General features: G+C 36.1%; 1 protein-coding gene across 1 annotated transcript in view; it reads right to left on the minus strand.

Annotated features, from left to right (window-relative positions):
• Positions 1-274: 274 nt before the first annotated feature.
• MOXD1 (monooxygenase DBH like 1) overlaps positions 275-21798 on the minus strand; it is an 81899-nt gene continuing 60375 nt past the window's right edge. The window contains exons 7-12 of the mRNA XM_045843159.1: positions 18272-18438; positions 16656-16847; positions 15082-15141; positions 10162-10304; positions 2002-2170; positions 275-1532 (exon numbers count right to left, since the gene is read on the minus strand). Coding sequence (XP_045699115.1) covers positions 1365-1532; positions 2002-2170; positions 10162-10304; positions 15082-15141; positions 16656-16847; positions 18272-18438 — 899 coding nt within the window. The 3' untranslated portion in view covers positions 275-1364. The remainder of the gene's footprint in view (positions 1533-2001; positions 2171-10161; positions 10305-15081; positions 15142-16655; positions 16848-18271; positions 18439-21798) is intronic.

Genomic DNA, 21798 nt, shown 5'->3' on the forward strand with positions numbered 1-21798 from the left:
TTTGACTATAAAATATGGCTCATAAATATTACAGACATTTCATTATATGGGCAAAATTCTTAGAATTAGAAAGGAAACACTCCAAAACATAATACTTATTTAAAAGACATTATAGTTTGTGCTGAAGACATTGTTTGTCTGGCAGAAAGGGCTTAAATGTGGAATAGAAAAATGCAGCCTATTTAATTGATTTGACTGGAAACATCAGTACGGAAACACCTTCTCTCAAGGAATGTATAAGATATCACACAACAATTTAATTTTTATTGAGTTTATTAATATTGATCCAAACTTAAGAAATGAGGAAAGGACACAAGACAAGATTTAGCTAAATTATACAAAGAAAACCAAAAAAGTCACAAGATTTTCAATTGATAACAATTTTATTATGGAAAGTTAGTTTATTATCTAATATAGAAATAAATCTACAATGGCAACTGTGACTCAAATTGAGCCAGTATGCAGCACGTGTGACACCCAATGGCAGTCACTGAGACACCACATGGACCTCACACCCTCCTTGGCTGGCTCACCCACACTGTCTGACCTTTGACCTGGAACCTCACAATAGACCCCTCATGGCAAGGGTTTGCAGCCAGCTACATTTTCTCCTTAGCCTACACTCAGTTAGGTACCATTTCCATATTTCCTGTAGCCTCTTTCTTTTCCGATAGTGACAGATCTCAAGGAAACACTCCTCTGGCCAGTGCTGAGCAGGGAAGGATACAAAAGTTATCTGAGATGGGTTTGGATAGTTTGGGAGCAGCAGCGGACTCAGGTAAATGAAGAGGTTGGAATGGGCAACGTCAACAAGGACGGTGGTATGGGACCCACGGGTAATTCACAGGAAAGGACAGAACTGGATGACATCGAAAGGCAGGAGGGACCCTTGTTCCGCTTGGGAAGTCACACCCAAAGAATGATAAAGAGGAGGAAAACTGCAATGGCGAGAGAGAACTTTCTTTTACATTTCTAAGATGAACGTATTTTTTAAAAGGAGTATAGAAGCGAAAGAAAAATTAAAAAGTAAAATAGCAATTATGAGTGTTTAAATAAAATGTAATACAGAGGTAAATAAAGGTTTCTTTTACTTCCACTTGACTTTGTCCAAATTTTTATAAAGGTAACATTACCAGACCAGTTTTGCTTTATTGGTGATTGGTACATTTTATCAGACATTTCTGAAGAAACGAGGAGAACCCGTGACATCTCTCAGGTACACTGGGAGAGTGGGGAGGAAGGGAGTATATGAAAGATAAGTCTCCATGATCTTCACACACACTCCTCAGATACAAAGTGGTTTGACTTTAATATGAAATGACAGTTTCAGATCTCGGAAAACACTGTCGCCAAGGACTGCAGAATTAGGACCACAAGTGTGAGTGGCTCAGCATGCTGCCCAGGACTATGAAGCACACCAGCAGCCTGAGAGAGGAGTTTCTGTTCAGAGCTGAGGAAGGAGAGACGCACACCAAAGGTTCTGCTCTATATGGCCTTGCTATGTCTGGAGGTGAGGCTGTCATCCCTTGGATCTGAAAATGAAAGAGCAGACAACGTCAACAAGTGCATGATTTAAGAGCAGGGCCGTGGCCAAGCTTGCACAGCTCTTCCACTTCTGCAGGGATCAGAGTGGTGGGGGATGGACGGACAGAGGGCTGCTGGAGTTGTCAAACGTCAGGAGAGTCACCGCCTTAAGGGGTCCGAGGGAAGTGGAGAAGAGGGCCAGATGCACCTCTGGCACAGAAGAGATACAAAACAGGTTCCGCTGCTTCCCGAAACTCTCATCTCATCCTATTGCTGTTTCACTACAACTTTTGTTTTGGAGTAAGTTTCCCTCTTTAAAGGGAATGAAATCAGATTTGGGTCAACCCAAGTAATCATTATCAGCTGGATTGGTTGCATTTATGGATCTTTGTCTGTTCCTTCGACTTTACCTGTTGTGGATTCAAGGTAAAATGTGACACCTGGTTTCCCCAAAGATTAGAACAAAGCAGGGCTCACCGACCACTCTGCGTTGTCTGTCTTGGAGCACCTCACGTTCACCGGCAGGCTGAGGACGAGCTCGTTGAAGGACAGACCTCCCTGCATAGTCCATTTAAACTTATCCATGGCCTCCATGAAGGAAAGGTTTTTATACTGCTTGGGGCTTTTGATAATGAAAGGCCAGGTCCTGAATTAAAAATAAAAAACACACAATTAGTCGTATTCAGAATAAAAGCATTCCATGTGTTCATTCCTTTCCAACATTCTAAAATAGACTTCATTCTTGTTCATTTTTACCAGTGTAGATGACCTAGTGCAACGCATTGATGAACTCATCAGAGCAGTAACCAGAGGAAATGCGTACTAAATAAGGAGAGTCTTTTTAAACAATAAAATTCCTTGTTTTAGTAGGAGATGAATATTACTTTTAGACAAATAATTTTGGTTTCCTCAGAGTCAGAAGGCTCCCCTAGACTTTCACAATTCCTTATTTATTTGTTTTGTCTCTAGTTAACAATATAACTGGTAGACAAGCAGTTCTAAATAGTGTAATAGTGTAATTTAAAAATGTGTAGGATCTTTACAGGGACAGTAAATTTCAATTCCACACACATTTTTACATTAGAGAAGCCTGACCTCTAGTGGCTGCCCTGTGCTGGCTTGCTTACATGGAGATAAATGCAAAAGATTTGAAAATGAACCAGTGTTTTTAAAATTTTACTGCAGAAAAAAAAAAGATACTCTTCAGATGATAGGCTTTGCTTCTACTTTGCTGCTCTAAAAACAAACAAATAAAAACCATGTTAAATGTCCAAGGAAGAACAAATCACGGAATGACAAGACTTGCTTAAAAACATATTCTTCATTAAATATAAGTTTATATTATTGATTCATGAAAAAAGGAAAAGTATAAATGTTGACACACAACACAAAGTTACATGAACTAACGGCGGACCTTCCAGGAGGCTGCCATGGGTGACCAGCCAGTGTCTGGCTCCATGGCGCCCCATGAGGATGTTCCAGGAATTACCAAATAATTCACCTCCCGCTGAGGAATCTACATTTTAATATTTGATCTTCACACCTTCTTCTTTTACGTACACAACCTAGTCAGACATATTGATACTATCTTTTTAAGTGCATTAAAAATTCTTTATTAATTTTTTAAAGTTGTAAAGATAAATTTGTAATGTCTAAATTAAAATTATGTCTTCCATACTCTAGTAATACAATGAAAAAGCAATTCATAATACGTGGTGATGTTTCTATTCTTTAGCCCTAACTTCCTTTTTTTCCTTTCATTAAAGTCAATATATTTTTGTTGAGTTTTAAATGCACTCTGTACAGACTTTAAAATTGAATGTCATAAAGAGCATCAGTATCACATTACATTAAGCATATCCACCAATGACCTAGAATCTATTGCATTTTAAAATTAAACATGCCGTGAAGACTTGTAGAGATAAATATCAGAATTAGTACAAAATGAAAACTTGAAAGGGGACTATTATGTTTACATACAATGTCCTTTTAAACATAATAAAAGCTACATCTAGATTTTATTAAATATAGTTTTTAAATCGAATATTAAAATAAAATTTACTTTTCAAAAGGGCAAGGTGTCTGGGGGAGAAAAATCAACTTCATAACTAGGAAAATACTGGGGGGCGGGGCATGGGAAGGACGTGAGGAGAGGAATCATCAGCCTGCAACCACCTCACACACCACACGGTGGCATTAGAATCTCTACCAATGATCCGAGGTGGCCTAAATCCTCTGAATTCTCTGCAGACTTGCTGATAAAAACGAATACTGTTATTATCGTATATTGATAAGCTTTGCCGCTAGAATATATTAGCAAAGTAGGATATTTTGACATGAGGCATAAAGACATTTGTTAACTTACTATACATATGTGGAAAGGATGTAAAAAGGGGAAACCCACAGGTTCATATGTTGGGGACAGCATAGCACGACTGATAACCTGGGGGCACAGTCACCAGCCTCTCTGAGAGGGCAGCGTTGTCTCCTGTTCACTGTCTCCCTTCCTCTCCTACTAACTTTGTTCGTGCCCCTACTCTACAATAACGTCACACCGTCACCTCCGGCCTGTCCTGCACCGCACTTTTACCCTGGATAAAAAGAGGGCAAAACAGAAAGAGGAAAAATCCTGGAAAAGTGAATATTTTTATCTTGAGTATTTTCTAAGACTAAGCTTTCAGCCAAAAGTAAATAACCTTGAAGTAGTACAGTCTTCTGCTATCACTGAGACTGAGAGTTAGAAATATCTAGAATGTTCTAGAAATCAAAAGTTCCACTTCTACACATCTGGGCAATATGCAAACATCTACCCAAACAAATACTTTGAAAAGGGTATTATTCTATATTACTATAGTTGAAAAAATAAATTACAATAATTTATATTAATGAGTAAGTTTTCTTTGAAATTTTAATCTAATTCACGGGTTGATTTAAAATATATTCAAAAATGAAATAAACTTAAACTATCCAAAGTCATTTGGGGAATAGAAAAAAATGTCAAGATTTGAGGACTTACACCCTCTTATTTGAGGACAAAATATAAAACTGTAACACTTTAGTGTGGTATTATATTAAGGCTAAACATGTACAACAATGGTATAGAATTCAGAAGCCAGAAATAGGCAACACATGGATAAATGGCTTTCAACAAGCATTCTAGTGTGATTCAATAGGGAAAAGTAGGTTTTCTCCATCATATTGGTTCTTGAACAACTCGATGTCCATGTGAATAACAGCGAACCTCACATTTGTCTCATGCCACACACAGACATTTATTCAAAATGTGTCATCAACCAAGATGTAGAACCTAAAACGATAAACTTCTTAGCTTAAAGAAAAAGGAAAAAATCTTCATGTCCTTAGGTAGGCAAATATTCCTTACATGGGATATCAAAAGTACAAAACAAACTATAAGTGATAAAATGGATTTCAAAAACTATGGTTAAAAAATGAAAATCAAACCACAGACTGGGAGAAATTACTTATAAAAATATATCTGACAAAGGACTTATATCCAAGCATAAAGAACTCTTTAAAAATAGGAAGAACTCCTACAAGTCAATAATTAGACAAATAACCCAACTAAACAGTGGACAAAAATTTGAACAATTAAATAGGAACATATGTAAATGACCAATAAGCATGTGAAAAGAGGCTCAAGATTGAGTCACAAGGGAAATGGAAAATAAAACCGAAATACAGTATCACACTACATACATACTAAAATAGATAAAATTTAAAATACTGAAAACACAAAACATCGAGAGGAATGTTAAGCCATAGGAGTGCTTATACATTCCTGATGAGAACGTACAAAGGCTCACCATTTTGGATACAGTTTTGAGAGTCTTACGAAATAAATGTGAACTTAGTATACAATGCAGTGATTTCCCCACCAGGCACTGACCCAGACGCTCAGCAATGAAACATGTTCAGTGTAATTCGTGTGTTCTGCAGGTCAAGGACAAGCCCCCATTCACCCACAGAGATCTCCGAAGGGGGTGCGGAGGAATGACCCCACAGTGTTATACCCAGCCAAGTTCTGTCCAAATATAAATGCAGAAATTCTTAAATGTAAAGGAACTCTGGGCACAAAACACCTGGAAGTCCTTCTTGATTAAATAAGTTGAGACTAACATCCCGATGAATCAAATTAAAAAACTCAAAAAGGCAGAAATCATATGAAGATTCAGGATTATCACTAAATCTATTTAAAAATTAAAGTTGCATTAAATATTGTTAGCATTAAGTTTCAAAATGAAATATAAAAATTAAAATCTTGATAATACAAAAATTATAATATAAATAAATATTTAGAGGTACAGAAAAGGGGGGATGGATACAGTGTGAAAGTATGGATGGCCTCCTCATCTTTTAATGATCTAAAATTGAAACGTGTAGTTCAGGGGAGGGGAGAGAAGGAAAAGGAAAACAATAACCAAACAAAAAAACAAGAAAACAATCACCCCAAATCCCAAATTTTAAAAAGAAAAAAATAAAAACAAAAAGACCAAGAAAAGACCCCACCATGTAGTTTTTAAAAAGTGAGTGTAACATCTTAATGTTTTTTACAATATATTTTCTTAACATTTGTGAGCCCTTTTATTAATTACTGCCTCTTGTCATTAAAAACAACAGCAACATTTATTTGATGTTCAATAACTCTTCAGTTTTAGTTCAGTTTATTTTCCTTCTGATAAATTAAAACTAAATTAAATTTTAATGTTTTTATTTAAAAGAGTGAACAAGTTATAATCTTTATAACATAATCTATTCATCTTTATATTAATACCTACATAGGAAGATGTCTGTAATAGCTTTCAATTAATGTTATTAGTATTTTTTCTAACAGAATTTGAGGTGATAGTTTTTATCCTTTGTAAAACATTTTTCTGCATTACCTAAGCTATAATAAACATTTGTGATTTTCACACATTATAAACATAAAGGGATTTTTCATATAAATAAAAAAAGAAAAACCTCTCTTGATTCTCTTCTAGAAATAGAACAAAAAAACACAAGAACTTTTCCATCACATACACCTTCCTGGAGCTTCATTGAGCGATGTGTCAGAGAACAGAGAATTGATAAGAACTCACTATCTGTTCTGTCATCTAGTTTTTGTGAGTTTTTGCTCTTCCTCAAGCCTCGCCAGCTCTGTGGGAGGCATCCCCAGAACAGACAAGTGCTAAAACAGGATGTAGTTTTCTCTATTTTTCAACCAAGCCATCCTCTAATCTCAGGGTTGATATGAAATGTTTAAAATGAAATGGGGCACCTACTGAATTATTATATTAAAAGCACAAAATAGGAGATTTGGGGTTATAGGTAGATGACATTCCTTTTTAGTGTTGAATCCTGAAGCCAAATTAACAATTTTATTTAGAGCAAAAACAGAAAAAGCCCCCAAACCATTTCCCTTTTTCTGGTCTTTTAACCAGAAACTTGTGAGTTTGCCCTTCAAAAATACTTGTGTCACTGTGATGATGAACTGGACTCGAAAGTCTGATTTAAAGTCCAAACATGTATTTTGTAACAGAGGCTCTTTTCACCCATAAGAATAAATACATCTAACCTGTAGTTCGATGATTTTATGTGGGCAATCATATCTCACACTGGCCTTGCTCTGGGAAGCACTTCTCCTGCCCTTCTCAGCGATGAAACCCAACTGCAGGATTGCCTGGGGAGGCCAGAGGCAAGGACACTGGCAGAACTCGCGGGGGACATGGGAACAGAGCTTCCCGAGGCTTTACACAATAGGAACCAAAAGAAACTAATTCGACCATAGAACGTTCAGAAAGAGAATGTGTTTTGAATCACCATCTGGTAAACACACAGCGTTGAAAGTCCATTTGTTTCAACATTCTTTCAAATTAACCGTTGATTAGGAAAAAGTTCTAGTCAATATATGAGAAATATTCTAAAGGAATAAAAGACTACTTTAATGTCTGTAGGAGGCAATATGATATCAATATTTTAAAAACAAGACTATGTTCTAGTGTTTTTAGAATGGCATTTTATGTGCTGTTCTGATTTTTATTACTATTTTATTTAAAATGTAATCATTTATTTTTAATAAAAGACATATATATTTATATATAAGTAAAATCAGAGACCCCAATGCAGAAGCCACCGCATCTCTGCCATTTACTGTAAACTCCAGAACACTGAACAGTTTTATAACCTCTTGGTCTCCATTTCCTCCTCTATAAAACTAGCATTGCAAGTCCTGCTCTGCCTGTTAGAATTGTGTGTAAATAACTTACATGCAATCATGCATTTGAAAATACTTCATAAACTAATTTATATAAGCATTTTGTTGTTTGTATTTTGGTGGATTCAGCCGTCTGTTCTGGTGGTCACTGGGTTGTCTTGATAGGGACTCTGTAACACATTCATGAACCATAAGTTTAATTTAAAAAGGGTGTTTTAGTTCACATTTTATAATCCCTATACTATTCAGAAACAAAAAGTAGACCATAATTATATTCTCCTTCAGCATTTGAATTTTACCACATCCTCAGTTTTTTTTTACCCTCTCCTTAAATATAACCCCTCAAAAATCTATGTGTAACTTTTGCTTAATTACATCAGTCTCTTTCATTCTGAAAACTCCTAATCATTAGAAAATCCTTCCTTATATTAAAACAAAATCTACCCTTCAAAATTCCCACTAGGCACCCTAATTCTTCTCTGTTTTTTCTACAACAACCTTAATATATCCACAACAGAATTTTCAATTTCTCCTTCAAACAGTTTTCCACACACCATCACGCCACTCACATGACGTCACTTTTCCTTCAGTTTTCCCTTCTTTGACTGGCTCCCTGAGATGCAAGCAATCAACAAGTCCAGTGAACTCTCCCTTTGAAAGGTAACCCGATGTAACCGTTTCTCAGTGACTCTATTGCCACTGCGTGGTCCGGGGCACCTCACCTCTCCCTGGACAATCACAATAGTCTCCTGGTTGACACTATTCTGTCTAGTCTTCCCCTCCTAGAGTCTCTTTTCAACACAATCGCCAAACTGACTTCCTTTAGTACACTACAGTGTCTTCCCTTTGCACTTAAAACCCTACGTCCTTATGTAGCTTAAGTCCTTCATGATGTGCCCCGCTTGCCGTCAGACCGCTCACTCACTCCCTACCACATTCCTCTGCTCCAGCCAAACTCCCCTTCGTGTTGCCCTCTGAACATGCTAGCTTCTACCCACCATCAGGTCATTACACCGACTCTCCTCTCTGCATAGGGTATCCTTGAATATCTTCGCACGGCTGGCTTCCCACCACTTAGAACTCTGCTCAAATATCACCTCCAGCCATGGACTGAATGCCCCCAAATTTCATAGCCTAAAATCCTGTCACCTAAGGTGACATTATTAGAAGATGGGGCCTTTGGAAGTAAGTCTATGCCCTCATTTATGGGATTCATGCCCTTATACAAGCAGCTTGAGAAGGCTCCCTTGCCCTGTCTGCCATGCAAGGTTACTGTGAGAAAATGACCATCTGTGATGAAGTGGGGCTTCCCCAGACACTCAATCTGCCCACACTTTGATCTTGGACTTTGCAGATGCCCGAACTGTGAGAAATCAGGTTCGAAAGTTGCTAAGCCACCCCATTTATGGTCTTCAGGGCATAGTGGCCAGGCAAAGCTCCTCCCCGGAAAGGCTTTCACCACCGATTGACAATAGCTACACTCATCTTTTACTGTCTCGATTATTTTCATAACATCTAATATCTGAACTTTTATATTTGTATTGCTTATTTGTTTAGTTTCTCTCCCCCACTTGAGAATATAATTGTATCTTGGCAGGAATAATGACCTTGTTTATTGTTTTGTCTTAAGTAGTTCTTATGATGTGCAATTGTGCAGAAAGAGTTAACACAGCCTGCCTGAGACTGCTGTTTTTAGAAATGCCTGCTTGGATGTTTGATGTTTGGCTAGCATCAGGGACTTTGAACAGCAACCATTTTGCTGTATTACTACACAATTTTCTGTAAATGATAAGAGCAACTCGTTGTGCCTAGACTGTGCAACAGTATAATTTCTCTTGAACACCCATTTTCCTCCTGGGAGTCTGGAATGTAGGAATTTTCTAAGCAGAGGGCACCTATATGACCAGCCCCCAATAAAAACTCTGGGCACTGAGTCTCTAATGAGCTTCTCAGTTCACCACACTTCATACATGTTGTCACAGTTTGATGCTGGTGGAATGAAACATTCCGTGTGACTCCACTGGGGCGGGTTTCTTGGAAGTTTGCATCTGTTTTTCTGTTGACTTTGCCCCATATATGTTTTTCCTTTTGTTCATTTTTGTGTTTTCTTACTGTAATTAATATGAGCCATGAGTACAACTATATGCTGAATCCTTAAGTCCTCCTAGAAAAATCTCTGAACCTGGGAGCAGCCTTGCAGACCTGGACAAAGCAACCAAGAAGCTCACCTGGTTTCCCCAGCTGAAAATGCTGTTCCATCTCATATTTGCTGTTGAGCTCATATTTGCTGTTGAGCCCATGCTGTTTCTATCAGCCAAATGGAACAGCCCATGAAGAAATATGGTGATAAATTCAATATCAAATTAATGCCCATCCTTTTCAGAAGTATATTACCCCTACCATGAAATTCATTTATCACTTACGTGACTGGCCTGTAGATCTCCTTAACACCAATGAACTTAAGTTGTTCCATAATGTCTGGAATACTTGCACATCGAGTAAGATTGATTCTTGGGTAATAAAGAAGGTATGAGAGGCACATTTCACTCCTGGTGCTTAGTCCTCCCTGGAAATGGAGATGTTTTATTTAGAAAAGCATGTTCCACTAACTGGAGCATTTATTGCACGTAAGCCACCAGGGTCATACAGTTCCTTCCAGTGTTAAAATGCAATAAATCTTAAAGCTCAAACATAATATCAATGACAATTTAGTTTGTTAAAAGGTAGTAACACATTTAAAATTTATAGAATGATTTCCATCACTTTAAAAGTGACCTTTCTTAAATGACCTCATAATCTTCTTAAATTCCTGTTTAAATTAGGTTAACTTCTCACCACAGTGAACATTTCAGAGGATTATGAGGGTATTTGGTTAACACAATACCAATGAGGCACTGGAAAGAGTATTTGCCCAGCAGCACTGAATTTTCTGTAATCTTGTTGACATCTGTGTCAATATCAGCAGCTGTGTACCACAGGGGGACAGATTTCACATTTTGAACCTAGGTAGTAAATTATCTATTAAATTAAAAGAAAAAAAACTCCAAAGATCTTCAGAAGAAGAGAATCTAGAATTGATACAGCATATTATCTACCCTGTCCAATTTTTCAACTAAATGTTATTAAACATGAAAAGAAAGAGAAAACTATGATTTGTATTCAGAGGGAAAAATGGTTAATCGGCAGAAACTAATTGTGAAAGAATACAGTCACTGGACTTAGCAAAAACTTAAAAGCAGATATAAGCATATTTAAGGAATTAAAAAGATGTTCAAGTAATTAAAGGCAAATATATTGCAGATGAGCGAACAAATGGGGGTGACATCAGAGGAGGGAAAATAAAAAAGAACCAAATAAAATTCTATAGTTGAAAGATACTGGGGAGCTCAACTGGGGAATAGCAAATATGAGCTCAACAGCAAATATGAGATGGAAGAGGAAAGAATCAGTGAATTTGAAGGTAGATCAATAGAAATTATCCAATTTAAAGAACAGAAAGACTGAAGCATGTAAAAATTTCCCAGAGATCAGTAGGACCACTATAAGTGTTCCAACACACATGAAACTAGGGGTCCAGAATGAGAAAAAAGAAAGGGTTAAAAAAATTAAAAGATAATGGCTCAAATCTTCCCAAATTTAGTAAAAAACATTAACTTATAACCCCCAGAAGCTCAACAAATGCCAAAGATAAATATCACGAGAGCCATACCTCGACACATCATAGTTCATATTGCTGAGAGTCAAAGAAAAAAGAAAACCTTGAAAGAGCAAGAGAAAAATGACACAGCACATGTAGGTGAACAATAATACAATTGACAGCTGACATTTCATCCTGAATGATGGAAGCAACAAGAACCTGTTGAAATTACATATTCAACTGCTACAGGGGAAAATAATGAATAATTATGCATTCAGCATATTATTTATCCTTCAAAAATGAAGGATAAATTTAATAATATTGTTCATGATTATAAATTTATGTAGTGGCTAATATGCAATGACTACACATTACAAAAACATAATGCCTTACCCTAGATGAACAAGGCAGGACTGAGCAAAGGGAAAAGCTATTCTATGAATAAGGCTGCATCTGAGGCTCCTGTAAATACCACATTTATCCTTGAGCTGAGGTAGCTACTCAGAGTTTTACCAAACTGTAGAAAGGAGCTGGGGCTTTGAAATCTCACAACCACCACTCATTAGCTGCTGGCTGCCCCACTAGAGAAAGTGTAGCTTTAAGTGAGTCATTCCCTGGCACCAAAGTCAATGCCCAGTGAGGGGTACAGTTGTGGCTGAGGTTAGTTGTCTTGGATCTGAAAAGGGAGAATATTGAGGCAGAGCACCAAAATATACACTAAAATAATAATTTATTATATATTTAGTAAAATACTTCATGCAAACAAAATTATATGTAAGGCATGAGAAAAATAATGTCAACACCAGTGTCCAGACTACCTTCTGTGTGCTTCTCCTCAATTCTCCTCTTCCCTATCCAAACCAAAGATGATGCTGATCTCAATATCTTGTTAATCTTTCTATTGCTTTTCATTACACTGTACACTTAGTTCACTGATGTAGGTATCCTTAATGCATGTCTAATTTTGTATGTTCTCGAACTTTAGATACATGATATCACAACCACATAGAGTCAGTTGCAAATTTGCTTTTTTCAATCAACATTATGTTCTTCAGATACATTAGTTAATACATGAATGGCTTTAGTTCATTAATTTTCACAACTATATATTATTTATATAATATGGAGATATATCATAATATGTTTTTTGTTGCTATTGTTTTCCTTTAGATAAATAATTCAGCTGTTTCCAGGATTTTGTTCCTGGGTTGTTACATGTTACTATGAATATTTTATATATTCCTCTCCTGGAACATTTCCTGCAAAAGTAACCTCAAGGTTAAATCCACAGAGGAATGGAACTAGGAAGAGCATATATCAATCTCCAACTTTATTTGAGAATGCCGTGTTTTCCCCCAAAAGTGGTTTTATACATTTATATTCAACAACATATGAGGGGTCTAGTTTCAACACACTGGAATTACAATTTTAAATATTGCCCAACTGCTAGGTATACATTATCTCATTCTGGTTTACATTTGCCTGACTCTGGTTTCAAATAAAATCGGGGATCCTTTCATATGTTTATTATCTGTTTGGACTTTTATTTCTATGAAATGTTTTTATCTTTTGTATCTATTGTATGTTTGTCTTATGTTACTGAATAATAAAATTTCTTTTAAATGCTGAATAGCAATGCTGTTTTAATCTATGTATTGCAAATATTTTTTCTAGTTTTAAACTTTTCACTTAACCATTTTTTTGTAACCAAAAGCTTCAATGTAGTCAAATTCATCAATCTTTTAATTCATAGTTTGTGCTTTTATGTTTTGTTAAAGAATTCTTACCTATCCCAAAGTCATAAAGATACATTCATATATTTTTTTCCTAAAGGTTTAAAATTCTTCCTCTTCACATTTAAATATTTAACCTATCTGGAATTGATTTTCTGTATATCATGCAAGATAAAGAATAATTTTACTTTTGTCACTTGGACACCCAACTATGTCAGTATTTTTTAATGAAAAGTCCATCCTCTTTTACTGATCTGAATGCCATGTCTATCCTAAATCAAGTTTCCACATAAAGGATTTGTAGGTCCGTTTCCATGGCATGACCCCCACACTGCTTCACTGTTCTAACTCTGGACCCAAACACACTATTGATCACCATAATTTTAAAATAAGCCTCCATCTCCAGTGGTTTGTTTCTTATCTTGTTCTTTTTAGTAGTGCCCTCATTATTATTAACACTTTGCTATTCTATGTAGATTTTAGAATTAACTTTCTCCATGTAAAAGCTAAAACTGTCAAAGTTTTAAAAGATTACTACATAGGAGAATATCTTTGTAGCTATGTCTCAGTGAGGATTTCTTAATACCAAAGTCCCCAATCATAAAACCTCTCTGAATTTTCACTGAAATTATATAAAATTTATAGGTCAATTTAAATAGGAGAATCATTTTTATTTTACTGAGATTTTCTACCCATAAACATAATATCTGTTAATTTCTTTAACACATTTCTTTAATGTCTTGCTATGCATATTTACAATTTTTTCCACAGAGATCAAACACAGCTAATGTTAGATTTTATTTCTATAGAACTTAGAGCTTTTAATTGTATCTTCTTGAGATAGTTTCTTAAATACTAAAATACAATTAATTTTAGATATGACCAATTTTGAGAAGACTTTTCATGTAGAAAATTACATATCTGTGAACAATGTGTTTTGTCTCTTTGTCTCTTCCTTTCTGACCTTATGTCTCATTTTTTTTCTTTTCCAGTACAACATTGAATGGAAATAGTGACAATAAATATCCCTGTCTTCCTGATTTTCAAGAAGTACTTCTAGCCCTTCATTTAGTTTCGTATTTGCTATAGATTTTTCTCGGCCAATTTTTATTTTGTGAAGAAAATTCTCTCTTATTTCTGGTTTGCTAAGTGCTCTTTTTTCCCCCATGACTGACCTACATTTTCATGAATGATTTTTTCTTCCTCATTTGAGGTTAACATACAACTTTTTCCATCAGTCTCTTAAAGGAAACTTCAAGAATGACATTAATGTATTTTCTAATTTAAGCCAGTTTGATATTTCTTAGTGAAACTCAAATTGGTCCTAACATTACATTTTTATACAATGCATTTTTATGTAATACATTTTTATATAATGCAGGATTTGACAACACTTTTGTCAATGATATTTCCATAGGGTGCATATTGTTGACTGCTCTCAAACTGCCATTCTCAAGTTTCAATTTAAGATTGTGCTAACCTCATAAAATGAGTTGGTGGGAGATGAGTTCCCTGGAAGAGATAAGCAAATCATGAATGATCTAATTCTTGAATATTAGGAAGAACTCCCCAGGAAACCTGTTGGGATGAGATTTCCCTTTGGGGCAGAAACACTAAGATCATATAATTCATTCTTCCTTTTGAAGTCTTGATTCATCTAAATCCAGACTCATGTACATGGTCATTAGTAACCACAGGTCTTTTATTAATAATAGTGTGTGAGGAAAAACTAAAAAACTAAAGATAGCTTTTCATGAAAGTGTCAATAAATTCCAATGCAAATGTTACCATAGTATCATTAGTCAATCTGATAGAATGTTAAAACAGGTCTGATTTCATTTTTAAAATGTTTCATGTTTACAACATTTGGGAATTTTGCTTCCCAATGGGAATGTTTTTCACTCTTTTCTTTAAAAATCAAAGTTTACTCCTCCCTTTCTTCAAACAAATTTTAATAATAAAAATTTTCTTACCCAAGTCATCAGGTCTCTATCTTCTGTGTTGTAGCGACACTCAGTAATTAGACTATCTCCCTAAAACATAAAAAAAATATGAGCTTTCAGATTGGAGTTTTATGCTGCCCCATGTCTCTAATACATTTGTAGGCCAACAGTTTAATTTGCTATATGAAGGGATGCATTAAGTAATTTGATTCAGGAGAAGACCCTTCATCTATTAAATTCTAGAATAACAAGCAAGCAAGCAAACAAGAAAAGCTCTCTGGGCTCAGGCCAGACGCCACCATGTGCGAGCTGCATGACCTTCAGTAAGGAAATGACTCATCAGGGCACAGTATGTTCACACACAAAATAATGATAAAAATAGCGCTTATTTTGCACAGCTGTCATGAGGGGATTAAATGACAAAACACACATTTAATCCTTAGTAGAGATTAAACACTTCATAAATGTTAGCCATAGATACTAGGTATTGTGATTATCTCTTCATTTACATCATTTTCTTTAGAGGTCTTTAGTCATGTCTTTATTTCCTTACAACAGAATTATGAGGTAAATTAATAGTAATGCATTTTTCCAGTGTTTTTCAATTGTTTGGACAATTCAGCACACATAGGAAATAATACTATTTTAGGCTGCCCACTCAGGTAAGTGGATGGGCTATTTCTGGATCAGACACAGGTAACTCTGGGTGCCAGCCCTCAGATTCACTCATCCTCCTCACCCTGCCAGTCAGAAGGACCAGGGATCAATATCTCAACACACTTATATGCTGCTCAGAGCCCACCAGTTGGGAAGCCCTGAGGCAACACAGTAAAACTGGTTGGAAAGCCCGGAGACAAGATCAGGCAAAAAAGAGAGAGTGAAGAATCTTGACTACATCTGTGTTTCTCACACTTCATCTTTCTATTCCCAGGGTGTATCAAAGAATTTCTGCACGTAGAAAAGATATAGCTATTACTCTCATTTCAAAAATAGCATATTAGAATTGAACTTTAAAGAATAAAATGGGATAAAAAATTTGAAAAAAATGAAGCATCACCAAAAAAACCCAACTTTTTAAAACCTTCATTATTGTAAGGCATATGATTCTCTTCGTGTCCTTCTGCCATGGCCCCAAGTGTTGGTGCAAGGAGGTTACAGAGCACAGGATAATTAGCCATGTCTGAACACCACTGCCAAACAAGAGAGTTACCTTTGTAGTCATGTTTACTGAAATGAAACTTCTAAAAAATATATCCTATGGAATAAGGAAAGCTCTGATGCACCATTACCAGAATTTAAGCTAAAGATTTCAACTGGGGAGTCAAGTAAGAGAAGAGTAATGTTAGCCCTTGGAATCCAATTTTTATTTCCTTTTAAAATCAGTAACTTGAAGTGCCCCTGGGAATAGCAAGAAAAATAAGTTTTGATTTTGGAAAACAGAGCAAACACATTCCATCTGCGCTGTGCATCGCCCATTGTGGGTGGTTTAAAAATAAGGATACCATGAAGCATTCATTTCACCAGTAGAAACCTTGCTAATTCTCAGCAGATATATGTCTCATGACTTTTATAACATTCATTGAGAAAGAACAAAACATTCATACTGGTAAGATTGTTTGTTCTTCTTTTAGATACTGAAACTCCTGGAAATTGAAGTCAAAATTGTCATCATAAGCAAGTAATCTCAGTTCCTCCCCTTTGCGAATATGACGCAGCCTGATGCCTCGGCCGGCCAGGTGAGCGTGGAGAAGAACAGCAAACACATGGACTCCACTGGGCTTTTCGGCTTCCAGAGCCTATGGGTTGGGGGTAGGGAGAGAGGAAGACTCGATTAGCCCATACAAGGGAGTATTCAGACAGTGCTTGTTAAAAGTGACTTGGAAAGACAACTGAGAAGAAAAGCTAAGGTAATTTGAGTAAGTGCTTGAGTCATGAAACATTTTGAATTTGGATTTTCCATGACATTCCTGCCAGTGTTATCATTGTGAAGCAATATTTATTGAACCACTCCTAAATATTATCTTTCTTTTTCCTTCTTTTAAGAGGTAAACAGGAAGTCCAAGCTCCTGGCAAAAATATTCCAGTATGTTAGAAACTTGCAAATTAAAACTCTTAAAAGGAGAAATTATTTACAGATAAGAAAACCAAGCAGGAGAGATGCATTACACGGGCTTGCCCATGGTCCTACAGCTTGTAAGTGATGTAATGGCAATTTGAATTTTGATCGAATAACTCACAAGAGCATATTTCCACTTCACCAGCCTCCCACACCACCTACAATCACACCATCTTTTAATTCATGAAGAATCTGATCCATGTTAAAATACTGTCATTCAATAGAAATGAATATAAATGAAAGCAGCTATCATTAAACACTTATGCATGGTTTTATCTTATCCAATCTGTATTTTCTAAATATAGTTTATGGATTATGCTATTACAGTTGGCCCGTTCCCCCCCCCCTTTTTTCCCCTCCACCCTGCACATCCTCTCCTACATGCATCCCTCCCACCTTAGTTCATGTCCATGGGTCATACATATAAGTTCTTTGGCTTCTCCATTTCCTATACTATTCTTAACCTCCCCCGTCTATTTTCTACTTTCTATTTATGCTACTTATTCCCTGTATCTTTTCTCCCATTCCTCTCCTCCCTGCTGATAACCCTCCATGTGATTTCCATTTCTGTGATTCTCTTCCTGTTCTAGTTGCTTGCTTAATTTGTTTTTGTTTTCATTTTTTTAGGTTTCATTGCTGATAGTTGTGAGTTTGTTGTCATTTTACTGTTCATATTTTTATATTAGTTATTCTTGCTCTTTGGTTAAAGAAGGGAAGGAAACTATGAAGCAAAGAAAAGGAGAAAAACTGAAAGTAAATAATGGAAAAAATTGAGATGAAGGGTAAAGTTGAGAAAAGAAACTACACAAACAGAAAAAGAAATTTTAAAAGATAAATTGAAGTGTCCAATATGAAACAAGCAAAGGAGGCAGGGCTAAGACCAAAAACATGCTGAGAGTCATTCTTATCTTCAGAATTCTACTCCTGTAGCCTTCAAGATTTGAAAAAGCAATCAAAGGTCTTGCTAAAATTGAAATAATGGTTTTGTAGTGTGACAATAAGAAAAACATTGATAATGAGCAAGCAGAGAATTTTTCCAACACAGTTTTCTAAGACCACTGTCTAATCTGTACATAGCAGCACGCAGACTGAGACGCAGCCTACCTCTCCCAGGCACTCCAGAGTGCAGTGACCCTCGGACTGAAACTCCGGCATGCCTGGAGGGATGGTGTGGAAGAGGCTTACCCAGAGGCCAGCCTCAATCACCCCAGCATCGTATTTCCTTATATCTGTGGTATGAAATAACCTCAGTCCGGAGTTATCTATTAAGCCTGGAACAAGAGCATATAATTAAAAGTGAGTTTACATTCTTAAAAAAAGAAAATCCCTATGTGCAGTTGAAGTGTTTCATTAATTTTCCCTAAACTCTCACAAAGAAAAGGAATACAAGCAAAGATTAATGGAAGACAACATTCAGCTTCACAAATGGGGATTAAAAGACGAGTCACCATATTGTCTGCATTCACAGGAGAAATGTTTGTATTGTCTGGCTGATCTATTCCAATGATCGAAAAAGAAGACAGAAGGAAAATCCTACAGTCATTCATTAGAGTGTTGAAGAACTCAACAGAAGTCTTATATGGTTTTCAGGTGAAGTTCCATAACATTTACCCAGAGGTGAAAACCAACCGCTTGGTTGAGAAACCATGGAGAAAAATATTAATAATTAGCTTTCTATATAGTTTGTCACCATCCTTTCAATCACCCAACAATTACTCAATCAATACTAATTGAGACTTTATTGTGTGAAAAGCACTACAATAGGCATTGTGGAATGAAAGGTGAATAAGACACATTCCTTGTTGTGACGTAAGGAGGGAAAATATGAATCCCACACTTCATACATCTGCTCCATCAGTTTTGAAATTAGTTGACTCCTTTCTGTAGTGGTGACATACCTACCTATGAATACAAAATTAACCCTTTGGGTCAATTAGCATATGGTACATATAATTTTATATTAATTGGTGTGATTATTCTATTGTTTCTCTTTCCTACTACACTATAATTTCCACATTGGCAAAATCAGTGTGTTTTGCACGAACATTACATCATTAAGTACAGGACTGGCACACAGTCAGTGTTCAGTATTTGCTGAATAATTGTATGAACTGATATAAAACAATAACTTTATGTTGCTTCTGTTGATAAGTTCATATTAAATCTTTCAATATTTTGGTTTTGGAATATTACATAAGTAAATGAAGAAATCAAATGTAAATACGTATCCTTCTTCTTTTCAATATCATATCATGCAGTGTCTCTAAGTACTTGTTGAGTATATTTATGGTTTACCTTTCACACAACAAAATGCTTAATATTTTTTGGTGTGATAAATGGTAGCTTTTCATATATGTAGTTAGAAAATATTTCATAAGCACACTGTATGTGGGAATAATTTACATAACAAAAGGAAGAGCCTATTCTACTTTCTGGTAAGTAGTCACAAACTTTGTTTTTTTTTTGGTTTTTTTTTAAATTTTTTATTTATTTATTATTTTTTTTTATTAATCATTGTTCATATACAGTTTTCTCCTTTTTACTCCCAATCCAGTTCCCCCTCCCACCCGCCCCCCTTCCCTCCCATTACCACCCTCCCCTTAGTCTATGACCATGTGTCCTTTAAGTTTGTTCCTGTGAACCCTTCCCACTGTCCCCTTAAATTCCCTCTTCTCTCCCCTCCGGTCACCATCAGCCTGTCCTCTATTTCAGTGTCTTTGGTTACATTTTGCTTGTTTCTTTGTTTTGTTATTTAGGTTCCTGTTAAAGGTGAGATCATATGGTATTTGTCTTTCACTGCCTGGCTTGTTTCGCTTAGCATAATGTTTTCCAGCTCCATCCACGCTGTTGCATAGGGTAGGAGCTCCTTCTTTCTTTCTGCTGCATAGAATTCCATCGTGTAAATGTACCATAGTTTTTTTGATCCATTCATTTACTGATGGGCATCTAGGTTGCTTCCAGCATCTAGCTATTGTAAATTGTGCTGCTATGAACATTGGGATGCATAGGTTCTTTTGAATTGGTGTTTTAGTATTCTTAGGATAGAGTCCCAGTAGTGGAATTGCAGGGTCACAAGGCAGATCCATTTTTAGTTTTCTGAGGAAGTTCCATATTGCTTTCCAAAGTGGTTGTACCAGTCTGCAGTCCCACCAACAGTGCACTAGGGTCCCCTTTTCTCCACAACCTCTCCAACACTTGTTGTTTGTTGCTTTGTTTATGATGGCCATTCTGTCTGGTGTGAAGTGGTATCTCATTGTGGTTTTTAATTTGCATCTCTCTGATAGCTAGCGATATTGAACATCGTTTCATGTGTCTTTGGATCCTCTGTATGTCCTCCTTGGAGAAGTGTCTATTCAAGTCCTTTGCCCATTTTTTAATTGGATTCCTTGTCTTCTTAGAGTACAGTCGTGTAAGTTCTCTATATATTTTGGAGATTAGACCCTTGTCTGAGGTGTCATTGGCAAATATGTTTTCCCATACAGTTGGTTCTCTTTTTAATTTTCATACTGTTTTCTTTAGCTGTGCAGAAGCTTTTAATTTTGATGAGGTCCCATTTGTTTATTCTTTCCTTTATGTCCCTTGCTCTAGGGGACACGTCATTAAAAAAGTCTCTTCGTGAAATATCTGAGATTTTCTTACCTACGTTCTCCTCTAGGACTTTAATGGTGTCATGTTTTATATTTAAGTCTTTTATCCACCTTGAATTTATTTTTTGTATATGGTGTAAGTTGGTGCTCAAGTTTCATTTTTTTTGCACGTGGCTGTCCAGTTCTCCCAACACCATTTGTTGAAGAGGCTATTTTTATTCCATTTTATGTTGCTGCCTCCTTTGTCAAATATTAATTGACCATAGAGACTTGGGCTTATTTCTGGGCTCTCTGTTCTGTTCCATTGGTCTATGTGCCTGTTTTTATGCCAGTACCAGGCTGTTTTGATTACAGTAGCCTTGTAATATAGTTTAGTGTTGGGTATTGTGATCCCTCCTACTTTACTCTTCTTTCTCAATATTGCAGCAGCTATTCGGGGTCGTTTATAATTCCATATAAATTTTTTGAAGTGTTTGTTCTATGTCTGTGAAATATGCCATTGGTACTTTAATAGGAATTGCATTGAATGTGTAAATTGCTTTGGGTAGTATGGACATTTTGATGATATTAATTCTTCCAATCCATGAACATGGTATATGTTTCCATTTGTTTGTGTCTTCCTTGATTTCTTTCTTCAGTGTTGTGTAGTTTTCTGAATACAGGTCTTTTACCTCTTTGGTTAGGTTTATTCCTAGATATTTTATTTTTTCTTTTTGCTATTTCAAATGGGATTTTTTTCCTTGATCTCTGCTTCTGCAGTTTCATTGTTGGTGTACAGAAATGCCTTTGATTTCTGGATATTGACTTTGTATCCCGCTGTTTTGCCAAATTCATTTATTAGGTCAAGCAGTTTTTTGGTAGAGTCAATAGGATTTTCTATGTATACTATCATGTCGTCTGCAAACAGTGATAGTTTTGTTTCCTCCTTTCCGATTTGGATGCCTTTTATTTCTTTTTTCTTGTCTGATTGCTGTGGCTAAAACTTCCAGTACTATATTGAATAGAAGTGGTGAAAGTGGACAGCCTTGTCTTGTTCCTGATCTT

The sequence above is a fragment of the Phyllostomus hastatus genome, unplaced genomic scaffold (assembly GCF_019186645.2).
Source record: "Phyllostomus hastatus isolate PE091 unplaced genomic scaffold, TTU_PhHast_1.1 phas_contig_40, whole genome shotgun sequence".
NCBI classification, from domain to species: Eukaryota; Metazoa; Chordata; class Mammalia; order Chiroptera; family Phyllostomidae; genus Phyllostomus; species Phyllostomus hastatus.